Consider the following 26,730-nt stretch of genomic DNA (forward strand, 5'->3'; position numbering starts at 1 on the left):
TGTGCAGAGCACTGTACAAAGAGCTTAGCAGAGTAAAATATAACAATAAACAGACACCTTCCCTGCCCACAACAAGCTTACAGTCTACTCCTTTGGCTTCAATTCTGAGTCAGAACAAAACAAAGAGGCTTATTCCATTTTACTTCATTCATTCATTCATTCATTCATTCATTCAATCGTATTTACTGAGTGCTTACTGTGTGCAGAACACTGTACTAAGCATTTGGGAAGTACAATCCGGCAATAGATAGAGACAATCCCTACCCAACAACAGGCTCACAGTCTAGAAGGGGGAGACAGACGACAAAACAAAAGTCCTTTGCGCTCTGTTACAACACACATCCTCTCCCTCACCCCCAGGGCTAATTCCCCTAAATGTTCCCACAAAGAAGTTTCCAACGTTTTCCCCCTCACGCATCGCTTACCTATAAAGTCCCAGATGAACACATTCTTGTGAAAGATCCGAGTGGATCGGAAGCCATGATGGAAAACTTGCTCTAAGGCAGCCACCAGACCATTTTCTCCGCAAAGCAATATGGTAAGGCTCCCCCTCTGTGGAATCAATCAACCGGTGGTATTTATTGAGTCCCTGTTGGCCAGTCGGTCAATCGTATTTACTGCTTTATTGTACTCTCCCAAGCACTTAGTACGGTGCTCTGCACCTAGTAAGCGCTCAACAAAGATGACTGACTGAATGAATGAATGAATTGAGCACTTACTGGGTGCAGAGCACTGTATTAAGCACTTGGGAGAGTACAAGGGAACAACAGACACATTCCCTGCCCAATGCGAGCTTAGAGTCTAGAGGGACAGACATTAATCAAAATAAATTCATTTTCATTCGATAGTATTTATTGAGCGCTTACTATGTGCAGAACTGGACTAAGCGCTTGGAATGTACAAATCGGCAACAGATAGAGACAGTCCCTGCCCACTGATGGGCTTACAGTCTAATCGGGGGAGACAGACAGACAAAAATAATGGCAATAAATAGAATCAAGGGGATGTACATCTCATTATATAAATAGCAATAAATAGGATCAAGGTGATGTACATCTCATTAACAAAATGAATAGGGTAATAAAAATATATACAAATGAGCGGACGAGCACAGTGCTGAGGGGAGGGGAAGGGAGAGGGGGAGGAGCAGAGGGAAAGGGGGGGAAATGGGGGCTTAGCTGAGGGGAGGTGAAGGGGGGGTAGAGAGGCAGCAGAAGGAGCAGAGGGAAAAATAAATGAATTACAGGTATAAAATAAGGGCTGTGGGGATGGGAGGGGGGATGAATAAAAATAATGATGGTGTTTGTTAAGCGCTTACTATGTGCCAAGCACTGTTCTAAGCTCTGGGGGGAATACAAGGTGATGAGGTTGTCCCACGTGTGGCTCACAGTCTTAATCCCCATTTGGCAGATAAGGTGACTGAGGCACAGAGAAGTGAAGTGACTTGCCCAAAGTCACACAGTCAGACAAGTGGCGGAGCCGGGATTAGAACCCATGACCTCTGGCTCCCAAGCCTGGGCTCTTTCCACTGAGCCATGCCGAAGGGACAAAGTCTGAATGACGCAGAAGGGAGGTGAAGAAAAGGAGAAGAGGGCTTAATCCACGCAGAATCAGTCAGTCGACTGTATTAATTGAGTGCTTCCTGAGGGCCGAGCACTGTACTAAGCGCTTGGGAGAGTACAATAGAACAAAATAACAGACACTTTCCCTGCCCACAGCGAGCTCATGGTCTACTTGTTTAATGAGATGTACATCACCCTGATTCTATTTATTTGCTATTGTTTTAATGAGATGTTCATCCCCTTGATTCTATTTATTGCTATTGTTTTTGTCTGCCTCCCCCGATTAGACTGTGCGCCCGTCAAAAGGCAGGGACTGTGTTACCCATTTGTACATTCCAAGCGCTTAGTACAGTGCTCTGCACATAGTAAGCGCTCAATAAATACTATTGAATGAATGAGCACCGTACTTCACAAGAGTCGGGATTCCTTTTGCGTCACGTCCACACAAACCCCGAAGAGCTGAGCACTGGTGACAGCTGCCCTGAATCCCATTTCTCCAGCGAGGAAAACTCACGCCCTGAGCTTTCCTGTGCAGCTTGGGCAGATGAAATATTGCCCACCTCACAGTATGTTTTGTGGGGTCAGAGCAGCGATCGTTCCTTGGTTTTTACTGAGGCCCTGGAGTTCAGGACTCTCCCTAGCGCTCAGTACAGTGCTTTGCACCCAGTTAGCGCTCAATAAATACGGCTGAGTGAATGAAAGCAGAATGAGTAGGGGAGGATCCCTCCCTCAGAGAGCTGGTGGGGGAGACAGGCCCTAAAATAAATTTATAAATAAATTTACAAATTTATAAAAATAATGCTAGCAATGAGGCTTAATGGAAAAAGCCTGGGCTTGGGAGTCAAAGGAGGTGGGTTCAAATCCCGCCTCTGCCACTTGTCCACTGTGTGACCTTGGACAAGCCACTTTAATTCTCTGTGCCTCAGTGACCTCATCTGGAAAAAGGGGATTAAGACTGTGAGCCCCACGTGGGACAACTTGCTTACTTTGTATCTACCCCAGCACTTAGAACAGTGCTTTGCACATAGTAAGAGCTTAACAAATACCATCATTATTATTAATAAAATAATTCACAGGTGCACAGAAGAAGGAAAAGAGGACATGTTCAAGAGTAAGTTTTGAAGTAACGATAACCGAGTCTTGAAATGGTGACAGAAAGGCTGAAATGGGAGTTGGGAGGGATATGAGCGGGGGAGATTAGCAATTAAGGAAGACCCATCTTACCTCTTTCTCGGGTTTGTGGAAATGCTTCACGATATTGTTCACGGCTTCCCCAATTCCCTCTTGGATTTGACCGGCATTGGGTTCTGGAAAACAGCAGAAAGTCGTGGAATTCTCCGACAGGCCGGCCCCTTCCCCGGAACCCCGCGAGTCGGAACCAACGGTCAGAGAGGCACCAGAGCACGGGCCTGGGAGTCACAGGGTCATGGATTCTAATCCCCGCTCCGCCACTGGGTGACCTTGGGCAAGTCACTTCACTTCTCTGGGCCTCAGCTTCCTCATCTGTAAAATGGGGATTGAGACTGTAAGCCCCACGTGGGACAGGGACTGTGTCCAGCCCGACTTGCTTGTGTTCATTCATTCAATCGTATTTATTGAGCACTTACTGTGTGCAGAGCACTGTATTAAGCGCTTGGGAAGTACAATTCAGCAACAACCCCAGCGCTTGGTGCAATAATAATAATAATTATGGTATTTGTTAAGCACTTACTATGTGCCAGTCACTGTTCTAAGTGCTACAAGATACAAGATAATCAGGGTAGATACAAGATAATCAGGTTGGATACAGTCCCTGCCCCATGTGGTGCTCCCAGACTTCAACCCCTTCTACAGATGGGGGAACTGAGGCACAGAAAAGTGAAGTGACTTGCTCAAGGTCACACAGCACATCAGTGGCGAAACTGCAATTAGAATGCATGATCTAGTACAGTGCTTGGCACATCACCAGGCCTTAACAAATACCACAGTTATTATTGTTATTGTTATTATTATTATTATTATTATCATCATCATCATCAAACAGTTGGGCAGACCAGCCCCACTGTGGGGCCCGTGACCGCAACCCACTGGCTTGGACCACACAGCCGTTCCAGCCGCGAGGTGGGGACGAGGGGCCGGGCGGGTTTTGGGGGTGGTCTCCCCAACCCAATTCATTTGTTTATTTTATGGTACTTATTAAGGGACCTGGGTTTTAATCCCGGCTCCGTCACCTATCTGCTGTGTGACCTTGGGCAAGTCACTTCACTTCTCTGTGCCTCAGTTACCTCATCAGTTAAAAATGGGGATTAAGAGTGTGAGCCCAATGTGGGACAGGGACTGATTAACCTGTATCTACCCCAGCACTTAGCACAGTGCCTGGCACATAGTAAGTGCTTAATAAATTCCATTATTATTATTATTATTATTATAGACCTCCGGTGTACACACAGGTTAATCAGGTCAGATGCAGTTCTTGTCCTACTCGGGGCTGAGGAGTGGGAGCACAGGAATTGAATCCCCATTTAACAGATGAGGAAACTGAGGCCCTGAGAAGTGAAGTGACTTGCCCCAGGTCACGCAGCAGACAAGTGGCAGAGCCGAGCTAAGAACCAAGGTCCTCTGCCTCCCAGGCCCCTGCTCTTTCCATTTGTCTTGCCTTATCTTATGCCGCGGAGTCGTCTCTGACCCACAGCTACTGCATGGACGCGTCTCTCCCAGAACACCCCACCTCCATCTGCCATGGTTCTGGAAGTGGATCCACAGAGTTTTCTTGGATAAAATCCGGAAGTGGTTGGACGTTATCACCTTCCACACAGTCAACTCGAGTCTCCGCCCTGGACTCTCTCCCGTGCCGCCGCGGCCCAGCGCGGGGGAGTTTAGACTCGTAGCAGACGGCCTGCCGCTCGCTAGCCACTGGCCAAGCTAGGAATGGAACGGACAGGCCTCCGCTCGACTCTCCCTCCCGAAGTCGAGACCGGTAGAGTCCCGGAAACTCTCCAGGTGCCACCCTGAGACTGGCACTTTTTCTATTAGGTCAAGCTTATCTCTTGTCTTTTCTTCTCCCTTTACGAGATCGGGTGGGCTTCCTGGCCAGATCCAGCCCCTTCCGCTCCCCCAACCACCCCTTTCCACGCTGACCCTGAAGGCAGAGGTGCCCGGCGGAGCGACAGCATAGGCCTGGGCATCCGAAGGACCTGAGTTCTAATCCCACCTCTGCCGTTGGCTTGTTGCGTGACCTTGGGCGAGTCGCTTTGTTTCTCCGGGCCTGCGTTTCCTCAAGTGTAAAATGGGGATGCCTGTTCTCCCTTCTACCTCTGCGGCTTCTCCGTCTTCTCCGCTCCTGCCAACTGCCACCCTCACCACCGTGAGACGGTGTGGCCTGGTGGCTAGAGCCCGGGCCTGGGAGTCAGAAGGACCCGGGTTCTAATCCCGGCTCCGCCACTCGACTGCTGTGTGACCCTGTGCAAGTCGCTTCACTTCCCTGGGCCTCAGTTCCCTCGACTATAGAAGGGGGATTAAGAGTGGGAGCCCTGTGTGGGACGGGGACTGTAACCAACCCGATCAACTTGTATCTACCCCAATGATTAGTACAGCGGTTGGCCCATAGTAAGCGCTTAACGAATACCATTAAAAAAGAACGGCGAGATCTTCCCAACAGCACCAGCAGTGGATGGGATCGGAAGAGAAGCAGCGTGAGAAGCAGTAGAGAAGCAGCAAGGCCTAGTGGCTAGAGCCCAGGCCTGGGAGTCATTAGGACGTGGGTTCTAATCCCGGTCCGCCACCTGTCTGCTGTGTGACCCTAGGCAAGGCCCCTCACTCCTCTGTGCTTCCGTTCCCTCCTCTGTAAAATGGGGCTTGAGACCGTGAGCCCCACATAAGACAGGGACTGTGTCCAACTCGATCAGCTTGTATCCACCCCAGCACTTAGTACACTGCCCGGCACATAGTAAGCGCTTAACAAATACCACCAATATCATCACTGTTATTATTAAGTAGGCGGCGCCTACTTACTGGCCGCTTTCCCGGTGAGAGAGGTGAGGCTGAGCCTGCGGGCCAGCGTGGGCGACGTCTGCTGGGGCGGAGTCCGGCACTGCTTCCCCAGATCCTCGCTGGACGGCGACGGGACCAGCTCCCCGATGAGGATGCGCTCCAGGCTTCCGTCGTCCACGCCCTTCCCGAGCCAGCGCCCGCACGGGAATCTGGGGGAGAACGGGAAAACCGGCTAAAGGACCGCTGTCCCGGGGGACGGGCTCGGGTGCGACCTCCTTGCATCGGGAGCAGTGTGGCTCAGTGGAGAGAGCCCGGGGTTGGGGGTCAGAGGTCATGGGTTCTAATCCCAGCTCCACCACTTGTCAGCTGGGTGATTTTGGGCAAGTTACTTGTCTGAGCCTCGGTTTACCTCATCTGTAAAACAGGGATTAAGACTGTGAGCCCCATGTGGGAGAACCTGATTACCTTGTATTTCCCCCAGCCCTTAGAATGGTGCTTGGCACATAGTAAGCGCTTAACAAATACTATCATTATTATCGGGCCACGGGACCACGTTCGCCTTCCGAAGGATTCCACATGTTTCCAAGTACGCTCCATCGAGCGCTTAATACAGTGCTCTGCACACAGTTAGCGCTCGAGCTTGTGACCGGCAGAGAGGCAGCATGGCTTAGTGGCAAGAGCCCGGGCTGGGGATTCAGGGGTCATGGGTTCTAATTCCACCTCTGCCTCTTGTCAGCTGTGTGACTTTCCACCTCTGCCACTCGTCAGCTGTGTGACTTTGGGCAAGTCACTTCACTTCTCTGTGCCTCAGTTCCCTCATCTGTAAAATGGGAATGAAGATTATAAGCCCCATGTGGGACAACCTGATGACACAGTATCTACCCCAGTGCTTAGAAGAGTGATTGGCACAAAGTAAGCACTTAACAAATACCAACATTATTATTTTTAGAACGTGTCAGCTGTCCTATTGCACTCGCCTGAGTGTTCAGTACAGTGCTCTGCACACAGTGCTCAGGCTTGTTTTGGGCAGGGAAAGCGCCTGCTAACTCTGTTGTATTACACTCTCCCAACTGCTTAGTACAGTGCTCTGCACACACTAAAAGCAGCAGTAGCTTGGCTTAACGGAAAGAGCACGGGTTTGGAAGTCAGAGGTCGTGGGTTCTAATCCCGCCTCTGCCACGTGACAACTGTGTGACCTTGGGTGAGTCACTTAACTTCCCTGTGCCTCAGTTCCCTCATCTGTAAAAATGGGGATTAAGACCGTGAGCCCCACAGGGGACAACCTGATTACCTTCTATCTATCTCAGCCCTTAGAACAGTGCTTGGCACATAGTAAGCGCTTAACGAATACCAACATTATTACTAAAGCTCATTAAGGGCAGGGAACATGTCTCCTAACTGGTGTAGTGTGCTGTCCCAAAGGTTTAGTACAGTGCTCTGCACAGAGATCTCAAGCTTGTTATGGACAGGGAACGGTTCTGTTAACTCTGTTCTACTCTGCTCTCCCAAATGCTCAGTACAGTGCTCTGCACACATTCAGTGCTCAAGTTCATTATGGGCAGAGAAAGTGCCTGCTAACTCTGTTATATTGTACTCTCCCAAACGCTCAGTACAGTGCTCTACACACAGTAAGCACTCAATGAATACCACTGATTGATAAACCCGGTCGATTGATGGATCAGTGAATGGCACTTATTGACTGCTTACTGCATACCGGGAATTGTATTAACCTCTGGGGTTGGTAGAGAAGCAGCGTGGCTCAGTGGAAAGAGCCAGGGCTTTGGAGTCAGAGGTCGTGAGTTCGAATCCCAGCTCTGCCACTTGTCAGCTGTGTGACTGTGGGCAAGTCACTTCACTTCTCTGGGCCTCAGTTACCTCATCTGTAAAATGGGGATTAAGACTGTGAGCCTCACGGGGGACAACCTGATTCCCCCGTGTCTACCTCAGCGCTTAGAACAGCGCTCTGCACATAGGAAGCGCTTAACAAATACCAACATTATTATTATTACAATTGAATCAGATCGGTCCCTGTCGCTATCCCATTTGGAGTTTATCATCTCCGCTTCAGTCCAGGACCAGGATTAGAACTTGGATGAGGATTCAAGGTCTGGGCTGGGCTGTCACACCACAGCGAAGAAAATTCCTGCTGTCTCTCTTGCAGAAGCAGAGACTTTCTTCCTAATCCCAAATTCACAATTGGAAATGGGGGACTGTGCAATTTCCCGGAAGATAACTAAGACTCCAGACACACTTTAATCTGTTGTCTTCCTCCAAGCACTTAGTACAGTGCTCTGCATGCTGGAAGCTCTCGATACGTACCACTGATCGATATAATAATAATAATAATAATGTTGGTATTTGTTAAGCGCTTACTATGTGCAGAGCACTGTTCTGTTCATCAGGTTGTCCCACGTAAGGCTCACAATTAATCCCCATTTTACAGATGAGGTAACTGAGGCACAGAGAAGTTAAGTGACTTGCCCACAGTCACACAGCTGATAAGTGGCAGAACCGGGAGTTGAACCCATGACCTCTGACTCCGAAGCCCAGGCTCTTTCCACTGAGCCACGCTGCTTCCCCTATCATTACGACATCCTCACCGACTCTGTTATACTCTCCCCAGAGCTTAGTACAGCACCCAGTAAGCGTTCAATAAATAGCACCAATGGATTGACAGGGTGAGAGACTCACTTGTACGTGTGTCCAGTGATTTCGTTTCGGACCATGACGCAGTCGACAAGCCACTTGGCTAATAGTCCTGAATTATCGTGGCCGATCTGCACCGTCGTCAGCTTGCCCAAATTCTGACACTGTGGGGGGGAAAAGAGAGATGGTGTTTGACTTCCGGCATCTCAGATTCCTTTTTTAACTCGATCTCTACTTTGGTCGCCGAATTTCCATTTGCTTTCAGTTTTGGTAAGCCCAAGAGAAACGAGACCATAAAAAAAACGGTCCAGGACAACTTATGTTATTACTATTATTATTATTACTATTATTGTTAGTTAATTCATTCATTCAATATTGAGCACTTACTGTGTGCAAAGCACTGAACTAAGCGTGTGGGAGAGAACAATACAACAAGCCTATTGCGGACAGGGATCGTCTCTCTTTATTGCTGTACTGTACTTTCCAAGCGGTTAGTACAGTGCTTTGCACACAGTAAGTGCTCAATAAATACCATTGAATGAATGAATAAAGAGACATATTGCCTGCCCACTGTGACCTTACAGTCTAGGGGGGAGACGGACATTAATAAGCAGCAAGGCCGAGCAGATAGAGCCCAGGCCCGGGAATCAGAAGGCCATGAGTTCTAATTCTGGCTCTGCCACTCGTCTGCTGTGTGATCTTGGGCAGGTCACTTAGCTTCTCTATGCCTCAGTTCCCTCATCTGGAAAATGGGGATACAGACTGTGAGCCCCATGTGGGATAGGAACTGTGTCCAACCTGATTATCTTGTATCTCCCCCAGCACTTAGATCAGTGCCTGCCACACAGTAAATGCTTAACAAATACCATAATTACTATTATTAATATAGATAAATAAATACATGAATAAATAAATGATAAATCTATACATACATATTGTGGGGCTGGGAGGGAGAATGAATGAAGGGAGCAAGACGGGGCGACGCAGAAGGGAGTGGGAGAAAGTGCTTACTATGTTGTCAAGCACTGTTCTAAGCAGCGTGGTTTAGTGGAAGAAAAGCAGCATGGCTTAGTAGACAGATTGTGGGCCTGGGAGTCAGAAGGACCTGGGTTCCAATTCTGGCTCCACCACGTCTGCTCTGTGACCATGGGCAAGCAGCGTGACTCAGTGGAAAGAGCCCGGGCTTGGGAGTCAGAGGTCATGGCTTCGAATCCCGGCTCCGCCATTTGCCAGCTGTGTGACTTGGGGCAAATCACTGAACTTCTATGTGCCTCAGTTCCCTCATCTGTAAAATGGGGATGAAGACTGTGAGCCCCAGGTGGGACAACCTGATCATCTTGTGTATCTCCACCAGTGCTTAGAACAGTGCTTTGCACATAGTAAGCGCTTATCAGATACCACTGTTTTTTTTCTCCGGGCTTCGGTTACCTCATCTGTAAAATGGGGATTAAGACTGTGAACCCCAAGAGGGACCGCGTCCAACTTGATTAGCTTGTATCTACCCCAGTGCTTAGAACAGTGCTCGGCACATAGTAAGTGCTTAACGAGTACCATAATTATTATTATAAGTTATAATTAAGTGCTGTGGATCGGCGGGAGGAGGAGGAATGAAGGGAGCAAGTCGAGAAGACGTAGAAGGGAGTGGAAAAGTGGGAAGGGGGGTTTAGTCAGGGAAGGCCTCTTGGAGGAGATGGGCTTTGAAGCGGGGGGAGAGTCATTGTCTGACGCATGTGAGGAGGGAGGGCGTTCCAAGCCAGAGGCAGGACATGGGCCAGGGGTCAGCGGCCAGACAGGCAAGATCGAGGGACAGTGAGAAGGTTGGCGTTAGTTCCATTCCAGAAATGAATGGAAATTTTCATGGGGGTGCAGAAGCAGCATGACCTGGTGGAAAGAGAACGTGCCTGGGGCTCAGGGGACCTGGGTTCTGATTCTGGTCCCGCCACTTGCCTGTTGTTCACTCATTCATTCAATAGTATTTATTGAGCGCTCACTATGTTCAGAGCACTGTACTAAGCACTTGGAATGTACAAGTCGGTAACAGATAGAGACAGTCCCTGCCCTTTGATGGGCTTACAGTCTAATCGGGGGAGACAGACAGACAAGAAGAATGGCAATAAACAGAATCGAGGGGAAGAACATCTCATTAGAACAATAGCAAATAATAGAATCAAAGTGATGTACATCTCATTCACAAAATAAATAGGGTAATGAAGATATATACAGTTGAGCGGATGAGTACAGTGCTGAGGGGATGGGAAGGGAGAGGGGGAGGATCAGAGGCAAAGGGGGGAGAAGAGGGTTCAGCTGTGGAGAGGTGAAGGGGGTGGGTAGAGGGAGCAGAGGGAAAAGGGGAGCTCAGGAAAAGGGGAGCTCACCTTGGGCAAGTCACTAACTCCTGTGTCCACTTTACTTCATCTTGGAAAAGACCTCAAGGTTCAGTTCTGGGCCCCTTCTCTTCTCCCTCTACATCCACTCCCTCAGAGAACTCAATCACTCCCATGTCTCTAATTAACATCTCTATGTGGTTGATTCCCAAATCTAACTGTCCAACCCTGCTCTCTCTCCATCTCTGCAGTCTCGCACTTCCTCCTGACTTCAAGACAGCTCTACTTGGATGTCCTCCCATCGCCTCAAACTTAACATATCCAAAACAGAACTCCTCATTGTCCCACCCAAACCCTTCCCTCTCCCTGACTTTTCTATCACACAATATCACCACCTTCCTTTCTCCCAAGCCCTTAACCATGGCATTATCCTGCCTCATTCAACCCGCACATTCAATGTCACCAAATCCTGTTGGTTCTACCTTCACCATACCTTTAGAATCCCACTTTGCTCTTTAACCTAACTGCTAATATCTTGATCCAAAAAAAAAAGGCTTAAGTTTCTTTTTAAGACATTTCCCACCTCGACTAATGCATCGGCCTTCTCTTTGACCTCCCTGTCTCTTGTTCGTCTCCTCTCCTGTCCATACTTTAGTCTGCTGCCCGGATCATTTTTCTGAAAAAAACATTCATTCCCTATCTCCCCACTCTTCAGAAAACCTCCAATAGTCGCCCATCCACCTTAGCATCATACAGAAGCTCTTTACCATTGGCTTTAGGCACTCAATCACCTCTCTTCCTCCTACCTCAGCTCCCTGATTTCCTACTGCAACCAAGCCCGCAGGCCTCCCTTCTCCGTCGCCCACCTACTTCGATCCCGTCTATCTCGCCACCGATCCCTTGCACACACGATCCTACCCTCCCGCTTGGTATTCATTCATTCAGTAGTATTTATTGAGCGTTTACTATGTGCAGAGCACTGTACTAAGTGCTTGGAATGAACAAGTCGGCAACAGATAGAGACAGTCCCTGCCATTTGACGGGCTTACGGTCTAATTGGGGGAGACGGACAGACGAGAACGATGGCGATAAATAGAGTCGAGGGGAAGAACATCTCGTAAAAACAATGGCGACTAAATAGAATCAAGGAGATGTACATTTCATTAACAAAAAATAAATAGGGTAATGGAAATATATACAGTCGAGCGGACGAGTACAGTGCTGAGGGGAGGGGAAGGGAGAGGGGGAGGAGCAGAGGGAAAGGGGGAAAAAGAGGGTTTAGCTGCGGAGAGGTGAAGGGGGGGGTGGTAGAGGGAGTAGAGGGAGAAGAGGAGCTCAGTCTGGGAAGGCCTCTTGGAGGAGGTGAGTTTTAAGTAGGGTTTTGAAGAGGGGAAGAGAATCAGTTTGGCGGAGGTGAGGAGGGAGGGCGTTCCGGGACCGCGGGAGGACGCGGCCCGGGGGTCGACGGTGGGATGGGCGAGACCGAGGGACGGTGAGGAGGTGGGCGGCGGAGGAGCGGAGCGTGCGGGGTGGGCGGTAGAAAGAGAGAAGGGGGGAGAGGTAGGAAGGGGCGAGGTGATGTAGAGCCTCGAAGCCTAGAGTGAGGAGTTTTTGTTTGGAGCGGAGGTTGATAGGCAACCACTGGAGTTGTTTAAGAAGGGGAGTGACAGGCCCAGATCGTTTCTGGCTTGGTAATGGCCAGACCCTCGCTCTCCCCACCTTGAAACCCTCGTAAAATCCCGCCCCCTCCATGAAGCCTTCCCTGATTAAGCCCTCTTTTCTGCACTGCCTATGTACTTAGCCATTCACTCCTGAAGCACTGTGATCCTCACTCCAGCCCCACAGCCCAGAAGAACATCTTCTTATACTTTACTACTTCCCCTCGCTCTAATTTAATCACCTGTCTCCCCCTGGAGACTGGAAGCTCGCTGTGGGCAGGTGATCACGTCTACCATCGTGATTGTATTCTGCTTTCCCAAGTGCTTAGTACAGTGCTTGTCACACAGTTTCTGCTCAAGAAATGCCATTGATTGAGCTGTAAGATGGGAACAAAATACCAGGTCATTCATTCAATTGTATTTATTGAGCGCTTACTGTGTGCAAAGCGCTGTTACCCCATGTCCTTAGAATGAGAGTTCCAGATGGGACTGCTTATACTGTAGCTATTCCATCACTTAGTAGAGTGTTTGGCTTACAGCAACATGGCCTAATAATAATAATAATGATGATGACAGCATTTGTTAAGCACTTTCTATGTGCTGGGCACCGTTTTAAGCGCTGGGGGAGATACAAGGTAATCAGGTTGTCCCGCCTGGGGCTCACAGTCTTCACCCCCATTTTCCGGATGAAGGAACTGAAGCAGAGAGAAGTCAAGTGACTTGCCCAAGGTCACACAGCAGACGAGTGGCGGAGCCGGGATTAGTACCCACGGCCTCTGACTCCCAAGCCCGGGCTCTTTCCACTGAGCCACACTGCTTCTGCGTGGATAGAGTCTGGATAGAATTCTGCCACGCTGCTTCTGCCTAATGGATAGAGTCCGGGCTTGGGAGTCAGAAAGACCTGGGTTCTAATCCCAACTCTGCCGGTTTCACCTCTACAATATCGCCAAGATCTGCCCTTTCCTCTCCACCCAAACGGCTACCTTACTGTTACAGGCTCTCGTTATATCCCGGCTAGACTACCGTGTCAGCCTTCTCTCTGACCTCCCTTCCTCCTCTCTCGCCCCGCTCCAGTATATTCTTCACTCCGCTGCCCGGCTCATCTTCCCGCAGAAACGATCTGGGCATATCACTCCCCTTCTTAAACAACTCCAGTGGTTGCCTATCGACCTCCGCTCCAAACAAAAACTCCTCACTCTAGGCTTCGAGGCTCTCCATCACCTTGCCCCTTCCTACCTCTCCTCCCTTCTCTCTTTCCACCGCCCACCCCGCACGCTCCGCTCCTCTGCCGCCCACCTCCTCACCGTCTCTCGGTCTCGCCCATCCCGCCGTCGACCCCCGGGTCACGTCCTCCCGCGGTCCCGGAACGCCCTCCCTCCTCACCTCCGCCAAACTGATTCTCTTTCCCTCTTCAAAACCCTACTTAAAACTCACCTCCTCCGAGAGGGGTTCCCAGACTGAGCTCCTCTTCTCCCTCTACTCCCTCTGCCATCCCCCCTTTACCTCTCCGCAGCTAAACCCTCTTTTTCCCCTTTTCCCTCTGCTCCTCCACCTCTCCCTTCCCCTCCCCACAGCACCGTACTCGATCGCTCGACTGTATATATTTTCGTTACCCTATTTATTTTGTTAATGAATTGTACATCGCCTCGATTCTATTTAGTTGCCATTGTTTTTACGAGATGTTCTTCCCCTCGACTCTATTTATCGCCATCGTTCTCGTCTGTCCGTCTCCCCCGATTAGACTGTAAACCCGTCAAACGGCAGGGACTGTCTCTATCTGTTGCCGACTTGTTCATCCCAAGCGCTTAGTAAGTGCTCTGCACATAGTAAGCGCTCAATAAATACTATTGAATGATTGAATGAACACTCATTTGCTGTGTGACCTTGGGCGAATCGCTTCACTTCTCTGGGCCTCAGTTCCCTCATGTGCAAAATGGGGATTAAGCCTGTGAGGACCACGTGGGACGGGGACTGTGTCCAACCCGATTTGCCTGACCCTATCCCATCATCATCATCGTCATTATGGTACTTGCTAAGCACTGACTATGTGCCAAGCATTGTTCTACACCCTGAGGTAGATACAAGTTACAAGTTACAGTGCTTAGAGTCGTGCCCGGCACATAACACACTTAACAAATACCACAGCTATTACTATTATAAATATTAAATACCATATTTGTAAGTGTTTAACAAATACCATATTTATTCTTATTATCATTATCACCTATGAATTCCAGCAGAGGGTTCCAATAGTTTTAAAAAGGACTCTCTACTACCAAACATCCTCTACAATTTTGTTAAAGAAATAGATCAGTCTCAAGTTTTCTGAGTTCTAAAAAAGGTCGTAGACTTCATCAATCAATCCATTAATTAATCAGTGGTATTTATTGAGCACTTACTGTGTGCAGAGTCCTGTACTAAGTGCTCGGGAGAGTACAATATAATGGAGTTGGTAGACACAATCCCAGCCCACGATGAGCTTACAGGCTAGAGATTCTTATGCAAAGGAACTCAAAAGACCCTTCACCACGACGCAATCCATCAATGATATTTACTACTAATAATAATTGTGGTATTTGTTAAGTGCTTACGATGTGCAAAGCACTGTACTAAGCGCTGGGGTGGGTACAAGCAAATCTGATTGGACACAATCCCTGACCCATGTGGGGCTCACGGTCTCAATCCCCATTTTAGAGATGATGGAACAGAGGCACAGAGAAGTGAGGTGACTTGCCCAAGGTCATACAGCAGACGTGGCGAAACCGGGATTAGAACCCATGACCTTCTGACTCCCAGGCCCGTGCACTATCCACTACTGAGCGCTTTCTGTGTGTCCAGCACTGTACTGAACTATACAATACAGCAGAGTTGGTAGACACATTCCCTGCCTAAGCCGTCCTCTACTGTTTTGAAAAAGAAAAAAAAAACTGGTCTCCAATTTTCTGCTTTTGAAAAAGTCCATCCGTTTCTTGTGAAAAGGTCCCGGCAACCACTGCTGAAAGTCAGTTTTTCACCCCGGTGGTTAATGACACGAGCAGGACCCACCTCAAAGGTCATTTCCAGGAGGTTCTTTGGAATCTGCATTATTCCCGTGTCTCCCAGTTCCCCCGAGACACAAATCCACGGGTTTGAGGTGATGATGGCGTTGCTCAGTTTTTTGATTGGGATGATGACTGATCTGTATGGGATCACTGGAAAGGAAAACACGGAAACATACTCAGCAGAACAACAACATAAAAAACCCGCAAATGCCACCCACTCGTAATAATTCTGATAATTGTTAAGCGCTTACTCTGTGCCAGTCAGTGTACTAAGCGCTGAAGCAGCATGGCTTAGTGTAAAGAGCTCGGGCTTGGGAGTCAGAGATCGTGGGTTCTAATCCCGGCTCTGACACCTGTCAGCTGGGTGACTTTGGGCAAGTCACTTCATTTCTCTGCGCCTCAGTTACCTCAACTGTAAAATGGGGATGAAGACTGTGAGCCCCACGTGGGACAACCTGATGACCCTGTATCTCCCCCAGTGCTTAGAACAGTGCTTGGCACATAGTAAGCGCTTAACAAATACCAACATTATTATAACAATGATAATAATAATAATTCTGTTATTTGTTAAGTGCTATGTGCCAGACACTGCACTAAGCATTGGGGTAGATACAAGGTGAATGGGTACAGATTTTTTTTTTGACACAGTATTTGTTAAACCCTTACTTTGGTGGTAGGCACTGTTCTAAGCACTGGGGTAGATATAACCTGATAACCTTGTATCTCCCCCAGCGCTTAGAACAGTGCTCTGCACATAGTAAGTGCTTAACAAATACCAACATTATTATTATTATTATATAACAATCAGGTTGGACACAGTCCCTGGCCCACGTGGGGCTCAAAGTCTTAATCCCCATTTTAAAAGATGAGGGAACGGAAACACTCAGAAATTAAGTGACTTTCCCAAGGTCACCCAGTTATTAGAACTCAGGTCCTTCCGAGTCCCAGGCCCTTGGAACAACCTGATTACCTCGTATCTACCCCAGTGCTGACAACAGTGATGATGATGGTATTTGTTAAGCGCTTATTATGTGCCAAGCACTGTTCTAAGCACTGGGGGAGATACAAGGTTATCAGTCTGTCCCAGGTGGGGCTCACGGTCTTAATCCCCATTTTCCAGACAAGGTAACTGAGGCCCAGAGAAGTTAAGTGGCTTGCTGACAGTGACGGAGCCAGGACTGGAACCCACGACCTCTGACTCCCAAGCCCAGGCTCTTTCCATGAAGCCACGCTGCCTTTCACAATGCTTGGCACATAAGCAGTCCTGACAAATACCATAAATCTTCTTCTTATTTTTATTATCAATGCCCACACATCTCCTTCCACTCGTTCACTCAATCGTATTTACTGAGCGCTTACTATGTGCAAAGCGCTGTACTGAGCGCTTGGGAGAGTAATCCTCAAGTGCAGCACTTAAATTACTATTAAACAATAATATTTATTATTTAATTATTGAAGTAAATCATCTGTATCATTTTATATTTATTCGACATCATACTTTATCACCCCAAATTATTTATTATTTGATTAAATTATTTTTATTAGTTATTTTTATATTTATATTATATTATATGAGAAGCAGCGTGGCTCTGTGGAAAGAGCCTGGGCTTCGGAGTCAGAGGTCATGGGTTCGAATCCAGGATCTGCCCCTTGTCAGCTGGGTGCCTGTGGGCAAGTCACTTCACTTCTCTGCGCCTCAGTTACCTCATCTGTAAAATGGGGATTCACTGTGAGCCTCACGTGGGACAACCTGACGACCCTGTATCTCCCCCCGTGCTTAGAACAGTGCTCTGCACACAGTAAGCGCTTAACAAATACCAACATTATTATTATATTTTATTTACATTATAAATCCTCTAACTATTGGATTAGGTTGATTTTATTGTTTTAGCTTATATTTTATTTATATTCTATTTTATTGTTATAAATTATTTAATCATGATTTAATGTATTGTTATTCTAAGTGGCTCATTCAAAAGTCCCCTGTGTGATCTCGTTGGGTGATAACGCCACGAGGTGGCGGTCACCACAAAGCACTAAAACCCAGCTTTCACCTTGGAGGAAAATCCTTCACGTCAAATGCGAGCCGATTTCACGATTGCCTTTTGGACACCATCCCCTTTTTGAAAAAGGCGGCCATGTCCGATTTAAATTATTAGGTAATGCCTTCCAAAAATAAATATCTGCCCGCCTTCATAGGACCATGAGATCCCCGTGCCTCTTTCCAACTCACTGATGGTAGTGAAGACGCTGGTGAAGCAGAAATAATCCACGGCATTGAGCGAAAGGAGGTGAAAAAGGAACTGCTCTCGTTCTTCTTCGCATCGCAAGAAAGCGTAACGCTTATAGAGTTTCCTGGGAGACAGTGAGAAAAACACCAGGCTTCAGAAAAATTTAAATTCCAAGCCCCGACCGCATGCGACAGCGATTTTTTTCATTTTATTTTATGATATTTGTTATAGGCCAGTCACTGTACTAAGCACTGGGGTAGATACAGGCTAATCAGGTTGGACGCAGTCCCTGTCCCACATGGGGCTCATGGTCTTCATCCCCATTGTACAGATGAGGGAAGTGAGGAAGAGAGAAGCAAAGTGACTCCCCCAAGGTCATACAGCAGACAAGCAGCAGAGCTGGGATTAGAACCCAGGTCCTTCTGAGTCCTAGGCCAGGGTTCTATTCACTAGGCCACACTTCTTGGAACTCCTGGCTGGGGATGGTGAAAGTTAATTTTACAATCAGTCTCTGGTCAATGTGCCCCAATCTGGGACTGAGTAAAATTTGGGGAAAACATGTTAGAAGCAGACCGGCAGTTGGACGGATAGAGACCTTAACAACGATAACAGAAGAACCCTTAGGAAGGTTGCGGATTATGGCAGAAGACGGGACGTTCTGGAGAAAGCATATCCACGGAATCGCTATGAAACGGAAACGGCTCCATGGCACTTAATAAATAAATAAATAAAAAGTGTTGTGGTTGGGAAAGTGTCTGTTATATTGTCCTCTCTCCAGCGCTTAGAGCTTGTGTCCAGCTCTGCACACAATAAGCACTCAAGCAAGCACTCAAGTGCGATGACCTCTTCGCTCTCCAACACATCCTGCTCTGAAGCCGAGAACAGAGCGCTTCCTCCGAGAGCGATTTCCGAGTTTTGCACAAACGTCACGTCAAGCCTAGCTCTATGAGGCAGGGAGGTCATTCTAATGGGTGGTTTCTTTTGCTCCTTGGGCAGACCTAACCTTGGGCAATAACACTGGTAGCGTCATGAGAACTTATCTCCCGACTCTTCTGTACTCTCCCAAGTGCTCAGTACAGTGCCCCGCACACAGTAATTGCTTAATAAATACAACTCAATGAATGACTGAATGCCCTGCACACAGTAAGCGCTCAGTACATACCACTGGCTGATTGCCTGACCCAGGGCCAGCTCATTCGGGGCAGAGAAAGTGTCTGCTAATTCTGCTGCAGTGTACTCTCCCAAGCGCATAATAATAATAATAATAATAATAATAATAACAATAATAATAAACTATGGTATTCGTTAAACGCTTACTATGTGCAAGGCACTGTACTAGAAGTGTGAGAAGCACTGCGCGAGAAGCAGCGTGGCTTAGTGGAAAGAGCACGGGCTTGAGAGTCAGAGGTCATGGGTTCTAATCCTGGATCCACCACTTGTCAGCTGGGTGACTTTGGCCAGTCACTTCACTTCTCTGTGCCTCAGTTACCTCATCTGTAAAATGGGGATTAAAACTATAAGCCCCACATGGGACAACCTGATTATCTTGTAGCTACTCCAGCACTCAGATCAGTGCTTGGCACATAGTAAGTGCTTAACAAATAGCGTTATTATTATTATTATTATTACTAAGTGCTGGAGTGGATACAAGCAAATCGGGTTGGACACAGTCCCTGTCCCATGTGGGGGTCACTGTCAGTGCTCTGCACTTAGCAAGCGCTCAATAAATACTACGGATGGACTGACTGACAGGGATGTCTTGGGGATAGTGGAATCCTCTTACCTGGTGAGTGGCTGGTTGGAAAGAAGCTGTTTGAGATGCTGAGACAAGAGTTTCTTCTCGAGAGACAAACGGATCCAAGCTCGGGCTCGCCCCACGTCCGTCTTGATCTCGCTCATGTTCTGAATGTGTCTGGAGAGGAAGAGAGCGCGTACACATAGTAAAAATCCAGTTCCTTCGACCCAAATCCTGTCCAATTCGGTACTGAAAACTTCATTTAGGAGCAGAGAGCTCAGATCACACATTCAGCAGTTCTTGTTCCTTCCGGAATAAAAATAACGGTACTTGTTAAGCTCTTACAATATGTCAAGCACTGTTTTAAGCCCCCAGGTTAGGCACAAGACAATCAGGTTGAACACAGTCCCTGTCCCACATGGGGCTCATGGTCTAAGTAGGAGGGAGTAGGATTTAATCCCCATTTTACAGATGATTCCCAGGGAAGTGAAGTGACTTGGCCAAGATCACAGAGCAGACACACGGCAGAACCAGGGTGAGAACGCAGGTCCTCTGACTCCCAGGCCCGGGTTCTTTCTATTAGGGCACGTTGCTTCTCAAGAAGCAGAGAATCACAGCGTTCAAAAGATCCTTTGGAGGTCATAATAATAAAAAATAACAATAATTATGGTATTTGTTAAGTGAGAATTTACTATGTGCCAGGCACAATATTAAGCGGTGGGTGGAATCCAGCAAATCAGGTTGGACACAGTCTCTGTCCCATACAGGGCTCACAGTCTTAATCCCCATTTTACAGATGAGGTGACTGAGGCCCAGAGAAGTCAAATGACTTGCCTAGGGTCACACAGCAGACAAGTGGCAGAGCCAGGATTAGAATCCCCCACCTCTAGATGACTAAACCACTAAACTATCTGGAACAAATAAAGGTGCAGACTTTAAGTTCTCTATGGGAAGGGATCGCGTCTACCAACTTGGATTGTTCTTTTCCAAGAGCTTAGTACAAGCTCTACATGCAATAAGTGCTCAATAAATACCACTGATTGACTGATAGGTCTCTTCCAAATATCTTCAAGGCTGGAGACTATCATCTCTCTTGTTTGCCCAATCCAGTGTTTGGGTTGTTATTTTTATTAAGGGCTTACTCTTGCAAAACACTGTGCTATGAGTTAGAAAAGAATGCCCAGGTGGGTGAATTAGACAAGGTCCCTGGCCTGCAAATCAAAAGAGGGGTGGTTCAGTGGTGGGGGGAGAAGGTTAAAGGCAACAGACACACAAAATAAAGATAAAACAATAAAAATATAAAACATAAGAGGCAAAGACAAGAATACAAACGAAGATCCAAAATGCAACAGTCAATCCTATTTATTGAGCACATACTTTGTGCAGAGCACTGTACTAAGCGCTTGGGAGACTACAATAGAACAATAAACAGACACATTCCCCGCCCACAAGGAGCTCACAGTCTAGAGGGGGTGACAGGCATTAATATAAATAAATTACAGATATGTTCATAAGTGCTGAGGGGATGGGAAGGGGGATGAATAATAGGATATTATGCCTTCAGGAGCAGAATTTAGGCTTCTTGACTTTAGCCAAGTCAAGAAGCTCTTCCTTAGGCTCTATTACTATTATTACCACTAATAATAATAATTGTGACATTTTTTAAGTACTTACTATGTGCCAAGCCCTGGGGTAGATACAAGGTAATCAGGCTGACACATTTCCTGTCCCACATAGAGCTCACAGTCTTATTCCCCATTTTACAGATGAGGGAACTGACGCCCAGAGAAGTGAAGTGACTTGACTAAGGTCACAAAGCAGACATGTGATAGAACCAGGATTAGAACCCATGATCTTCTGACTCTCAGGCCTCTGCTCAGCCCACTAGGCCATGCTGCTTCTCTACTGAAATCTATCCTGATTTTAGTTCAATTCCACTTCTTCCCCCATTCAAACCTTTCCTTTAGTTTCACACGGTGATGGAATTCCTCCTTCTCAATCTCTGAGATACCATAAGAGAAGCAGTGTGGCTCAGTGGATGGAGCCGGGGCTTGGGAGTCAGAGACTATGGGTTTGAAAACCAGCTCTGCCACTTGTCAGCTGTGTGACTGTGGGCAAGTCACTCTGCTTCTCTGGGCCTCAGGTATTCATTCATTCATTCAAGAGTATTTATTGAGCACTTACTATATGCAGAGCACTGTACTAAGTGCTTGGAAGGTACAAATCTGCAACAGATAGAGACAATCCCTGCCCAATGACGGGCTTACAGTCTAATCGGGGGAGATAGGCAGACAAAAACAATAGCAATAAATAGAATCATGGGGATGTACATCTCATTAAAACAATAGCAATAAATAGAATCAAGGTGATGTACATCTCATTAACAAAATAAATAGGGTAATAAAAAATATATACAAATGAGCGGACGAGCACAGTGCTGAGGGGAGGGGAAGGGAGAGGGGGAGGAGCAGAGGGAAAGGGGGGAAAGGGAGTTTAGCTGTGGGGAGGTGAAGGGGGGTAGAGGGGCAGCAGAGGGAGCAGAGGGAAAAGGTGAAGTTCAGTGTGGGAAGGCCTCTTGGAGGAGGTGAGCTCTCAGTAGGGCTTTGAGGAGGGGAAGAGAATTAGTTTGGCGGAGGTGAGGAGGGAGGGCATTCCGGGACAGTGGGAGGATGTGGCCCAGGGGTCAATGGCGGGATAGGCGAGAACGGGAGCTGGTGAGGAGGTGGGCGGCAGAGGAATGGAGCGGTTGGGTGGGCAGTAGAAAGAGAGAAGGGAGGTGAGGTAGGAGGGGGCGAGGTGATGGAGAGCCTTGAAGCCCAGAGTGAGAAACTTTTGCTTAGTGCAGAGGTTGATAGGCAACCACTGGAGGATTTTAAGGAGGGGAGTGACACACCCAGAGCATTTCTGCAGGAAGGTGATCCGGGCAGCAGAATGAAGAATAGACTGGAGCGGGGAGAGGCAGGAGGAAGGGAGATCAGAGAGAAGGTTGACACAATAATCCAGCCAGGATATTATGAGAGCCTGTACCAGTTATCTCATCTGTGAAATTGGGATTAAGACTGTGAGCCTTTTGTGGGACAACCTGATGACCCTGTATCTACCTGAGTGCTTAGAACAATGCTCTGCACATAGTAAGCACTTGTGCTTACCAACATTATTATTATTATTATTATAATGATCACCCACTAGACTTTAAGTTCATTGTGGGCAAGGAATGTTCCTGTTAGCTGTTCTAATGTACTCTCCCAAGCGCTTAATAGAGTGCTCTACACATAGTAAGTGCTCAATAAATACAAATGAATGAATCAACTGGTAGCATCAGAAGAATGCGTGCTCTGCAACACTGTATTGCAATGACTCTTTTGAAGACTATTTTTGTCCTTGTTTTAGAGTATCTGTATGCCTGCTTTAAAGCTAACTTGGAAAAAACCCCAAGTTTGTAACCCATGTGAAATCCTGCTACTATTACTACTACTACTACTACTAATAATAATGGTATTTGTTAAGTGTTTACTATGTGCCAAGCACTGTTCTAAGCACGGGGATAGATACAAGGTAATCAGGTTGGCTCCAGTGGGGCTCACGTCTTAATCCCCAGTTTCCAGATGAGGGAACTGAGGCACAGAGAAGTGAAGTGACTTGCCCTAAATCACATAGCTGATAAGTTGCAGAGACGGGACTAGAACCCTTGACCTCTGATACCCAATCTCAGACTCCTTCCGCTAAACCCCGCTGTTCTTCCCCCTCAGAAACAAGCACCAACCTCAAGTCAAGAATCCACACCTTTAAAACCTTAAATGGTTTCCTTTCCAGCTGGACGAAGTGTATTTCAAAAATTCGACCACCTAGGAGACCTTCAGAAAGCTTATCTCTTTATATACTGGCCCACTGCAAATGCATGTGGCTCTAACTCAGGAAGACAGTATTAAAGAAGATCATCTTTACTGCATGGATAAATGAAGAGTTCCCTAAATTTTGCCAGGCTTTAAACAGAGAACGCTGTGCCGTCCTTTCGATTCTTACTCCATTTGCATGTTAAGTGTGGGTGTGCGATTCACTCTTTGTCTAAAACCCAATGGAACTGAATTAATCTTCTTTGGCATTTGTTTTCTAAGCAGGGAAAGGGTCAGTGGCAGAAGAGAGGACTTGTGAATCCTATGGCCGGAATGATTCACTTGCACTTCGGCCCTACGAAAACCTTCCCTCTGGGCAATAGCAAACATTTTGAATTTTAATCTCCGCCACCCCTAGAACCTCCCTGCATTTGCTCGTGGCTCTGAGGCTTTCCGGAGTTACGTGTCAGGATTTCCAGAGACTCAGAGCTGATGCGTGATCAGGCGCCCTTATGAAATGAGAAGTGGCATTTTATCACACCGCAGTGAGATAAAACTGTCAGAGTGGGAAGATCAGAGTAAAGTTTGGTATTTTTCCTGCCAAGCCGCTTATTCAATTCCACCTCTGCACCAGGACTCTCCTGAGATTTGTAACAGACTTCCTAGTTGAGGAGCTAAAATATTGATATTAATGTCTGTCTTCCCCTCTAGACCTTAAGCTTGTTCTGGGCATGGAATGTATCTACCAACTCTGCTGTATTGTACTCCAGTGGTTACCCATCCACCTCCACATCAAACAAAAACTCTTCACTCTTGGCTCCAGAACTCCCCATCCCCTTGCCCCCTCCTACCTCACCTCCCTTCTCTCCTTCTCCAACCCAGCCCGCACACTCCGCTCCTCTGGTGCCGCTAACCTTCTCACTGGGCTTCCAACTCTCCCATCTCGCTGCCGATCCCTGACCCACGTCCTGCCTCTGGCCTGGAACGCCCTCCCTCCTCAAATCCGACAGACAACCACTCTCCGGCCCTTCAAAGTCTTACGGAAGGCCCATCTCCTCCAAGAGGCCTTCCCAGACTAAGCCCTACTTTTCCTCATCTTCCATTCTCTTCTGCATCATCCTGACTTGCTCCCTTTGTTCATCCCCCCTCCCAGCCCCATAGCACTTATGTCTATATCTGTCATTTATTTATTTGTATTGATGCCTGTCTCCCCGCTTCTAGACTCATTGTGGCCAGGGAACTGTCACTGTTTATTGCTGTATTGTACTTTCCCAAAAGCTTAGTACAGTGCTCTGCACACAGTAAGCATGGCTCAGTGGAAAGAGCCCGGGCTTGGGAGTCAGAGGTCATGGGTTTGAATCCCAGCTCTGCCACTTGTTAGCTGTGTGACTGTGGGCAAGTCACTTCACTTCTCTGTGCCTCAGTTAATAATAATAATAATATTAATGGCATTTGTTAAGTGCTTACTATGTGCAAAGCACTGTTCTAAGCGCTGGGGTGATACAAAGTGATCAGGTGGTCCCATGTGGGGCTCACAGTCTTAATCCCCATTTTACAGATGAGGTAACTGAGACACGGAGAAGTGAAGTGACTTGCCCAAAGTCACACAGCTGACAGGTGGCGAAGCGGGGATTAGAACCCATGACCTCTGACTCCCAAGCCCATGTTCTTTCCACCGCATCTGTAAAATGGGGATTAACTGTGAGCCTCATGTGGGACAACCTGATTACCCTGTATCTACCCCAGTGCTTAGAACAGTGCTCTGCACATAGTAAGCGCTTAACAAATACCAACATTATTATTAATATAATAAATATGACTGGACAAATGAATGCTCTCACAAGCGTTTAGTACAGTGCTCTGCCCCAGTAAGAGCTTAATAAATATCACTGATTGATTATATATGATTTGGGAGTAATCAAGACAACTGATCCCTAGTTTTGAAGGTGACAAACCTTGGGTTCGAAGGTAGAGCAATCTGTCTGGGAGACCTGAAAATCCAACTGTGTAATTCTGATGGGCGCTATGGTACTTGTAAAGTGCTATGTGTCAGTTAGTCAGTCAAGACTATTTATTGAGCATTTACTGTGTGCAGATCACTGTACTAAGTGGCTGGGGGAGGACGATATAATGATAATAATAATAATGATAATAATGATGGTATTTGTTAAGCACTTACTATTATACAGATTAATCAGGCTGTCCCACGTGGGGCTCACAGTTTTAATCCCCATTTTCCAGATGAAGGAACCGAGGCACAGAGAAGTGAAGCGACTGGCCCAAGGGCACACAGCAGACAAGTGGCAGAGCCGGGATAAATACTACTGAATGAACCCACGTCCTCTGACTCCTAAGCCCAGGCTCTTTCCACTGAGCTATGCTGCTTCTCAGACACATTCCCTGTCCACAGTGAGCCTGCGGTCTAGACTGTAAGCACTGGGGTAGATACAAGGTAATCAGGTTGGACACAGTCCCTGTCCCGCATGGGGGTCACAGTCTAAGGAGGAGGGGCAACAGGAGAACTGAGGCCCAGAGAAGTGAAGCGACTTGCTCAAGGTCACACAGCAAAAGACCGGCAGAGCCAAGATTAGGACCCAGGTCCTCTGACTTCCAGGCCCCTGCTCTTTCCACGAGGCCAGGCTGCTTCTCAACTTCCCTTAAAGCAGCAGAAAGAGTGAAGAGGGAGCCTCTCCTCAAGGTCCGTAGCCTGCACCACTTAATGGGAGCTCAAGTGGTCCTTTTTGCTTTCTAAACAGAAAGGATTTATCTGCAGGATCGACAAGGAGAGAGGCAGGCGTGAGGGATAAACATAAAGCACGTGATCAAAGAACTGTGCACTTGAGGCTTCTGTTATTTCGAGATCAATTCCATGTTGGCTTAGAGGCAAAGACTGTCAGTGCCGGCTGGAAGTCAACATAAGTCAAAGGGTGAGAGCGGATAAGCAGTAAGTGAAACAAATAAATCGGAGGAGAAAATGTGATGCGACCACTTAATGGAAAAGAAAAATCTGAAGATGGAGGGAGCCCCGGGAAGAGGATGGGTAGAATTTAAAATACGAGATGGCAGAGAAGAAAAATGGGGTCAGTGCTATTCCGCGGGACTGGAACTTTTAATCCCGGCCTGCATGAACATAAAACATAAAACCCATTACCCCCCACAGTCATAAAGTTTTTACCTACAAAATTACCGTACCCTAATTATGAATTACGAAAATCTGAGACTCTGTCAGGCACTCTAGAGGTAAGATAGAGGTGATCATGTCAGTCAAGCCTACTGCATAAATCATGGAAAGCTGGACCACCTCTAACACACACAAACACAATCCTCATCAATATTTACTGAATGCTTACTCGTGCCCAGAGCACAGTGCACTGTGAGCACTTCGTTATATGGTATTTGTTAAGTGTTTGCTATACGTCAAGCACCGTTCTAGATACTGGGGTAGATACAAAATCATCAGGTCACAAAAGTCCCACATAGGGCTCACAGTCAAGTAGGAGGGAGAATAGGGATTGAATCCCCATTTTGCAGTTGAGGGAGCTGAAGCACAGGCAAGTTAAGTAACTTGCTCAAGGTCAACAGCAGGCCACTGACAGAGCCAGGATTAGAACCCGCATCTGTGATTTTCCCACCAGACCATGCTGCTTCCTAATCTAACAGCAGGGAGCTTACACATACATTATTCATTCATTCATTCATTCAATAGCATTTATTGAGCGTTTACTATGTGC

At 47.4% G+C, this 26,730-nt stretch overlaps 1 protein-coding gene across 4 annotated transcripts in view; it reads right to left on the bottom strand.

Annotated features, from left to right (window-relative positions):
- Positions 1–26,730, bottom strand: part of DENND5B (DENN domain containing 5B) — a 235,509-nt gene that overhangs the window by 17,009 nt on the left and 191,770 nt on the right. For all 4 annotated transcript variants that reach the window (XM_029053480.2, XM_029053470.2, XM_029053489.2 and 1 more), the window contains 7 exons: positions 19,215–19,343; positions 17,434–17,555; positions 15,205–15,350; positions 8,223–8,341; positions 5,553–5,740; positions 2,787–2,869; positions 426–552 (listed from right to left, as the gene is read on the bottom strand). In XM_029053480.2, the coding sequence (XP_028909313.1) occupies positions 426–552; positions 2,787–2,869; positions 5,553–5,740; positions 8,223–8,341; positions 15,205–15,350; positions 17,434–17,555; positions 19,215–19,343 (914 nt within the window). The remainder of the gene's footprint in view (positions 1–425; positions 553–2,786; positions 2,870–5,552; positions 5,741–8,222; positions 8,342–15,204; positions 15,351–17,433; positions 17,556–19,214; positions 19,344–26,730) is intronic.

This window comes from Ornithorhynchus anatinus, chromosome 2 (genome assembly GCF_004115215.2).
Source record: "Ornithorhynchus anatinus isolate Pmale09 chromosome 2, mOrnAna1.pri.v4, whole genome shotgun sequence".
In the NCBI taxonomy this organism is placed as follows: Eukaryota; Metazoa; Chordata; class Mammalia; order Monotremata; family Ornithorhynchidae; genus Ornithorhynchus; species Ornithorhynchus anatinus.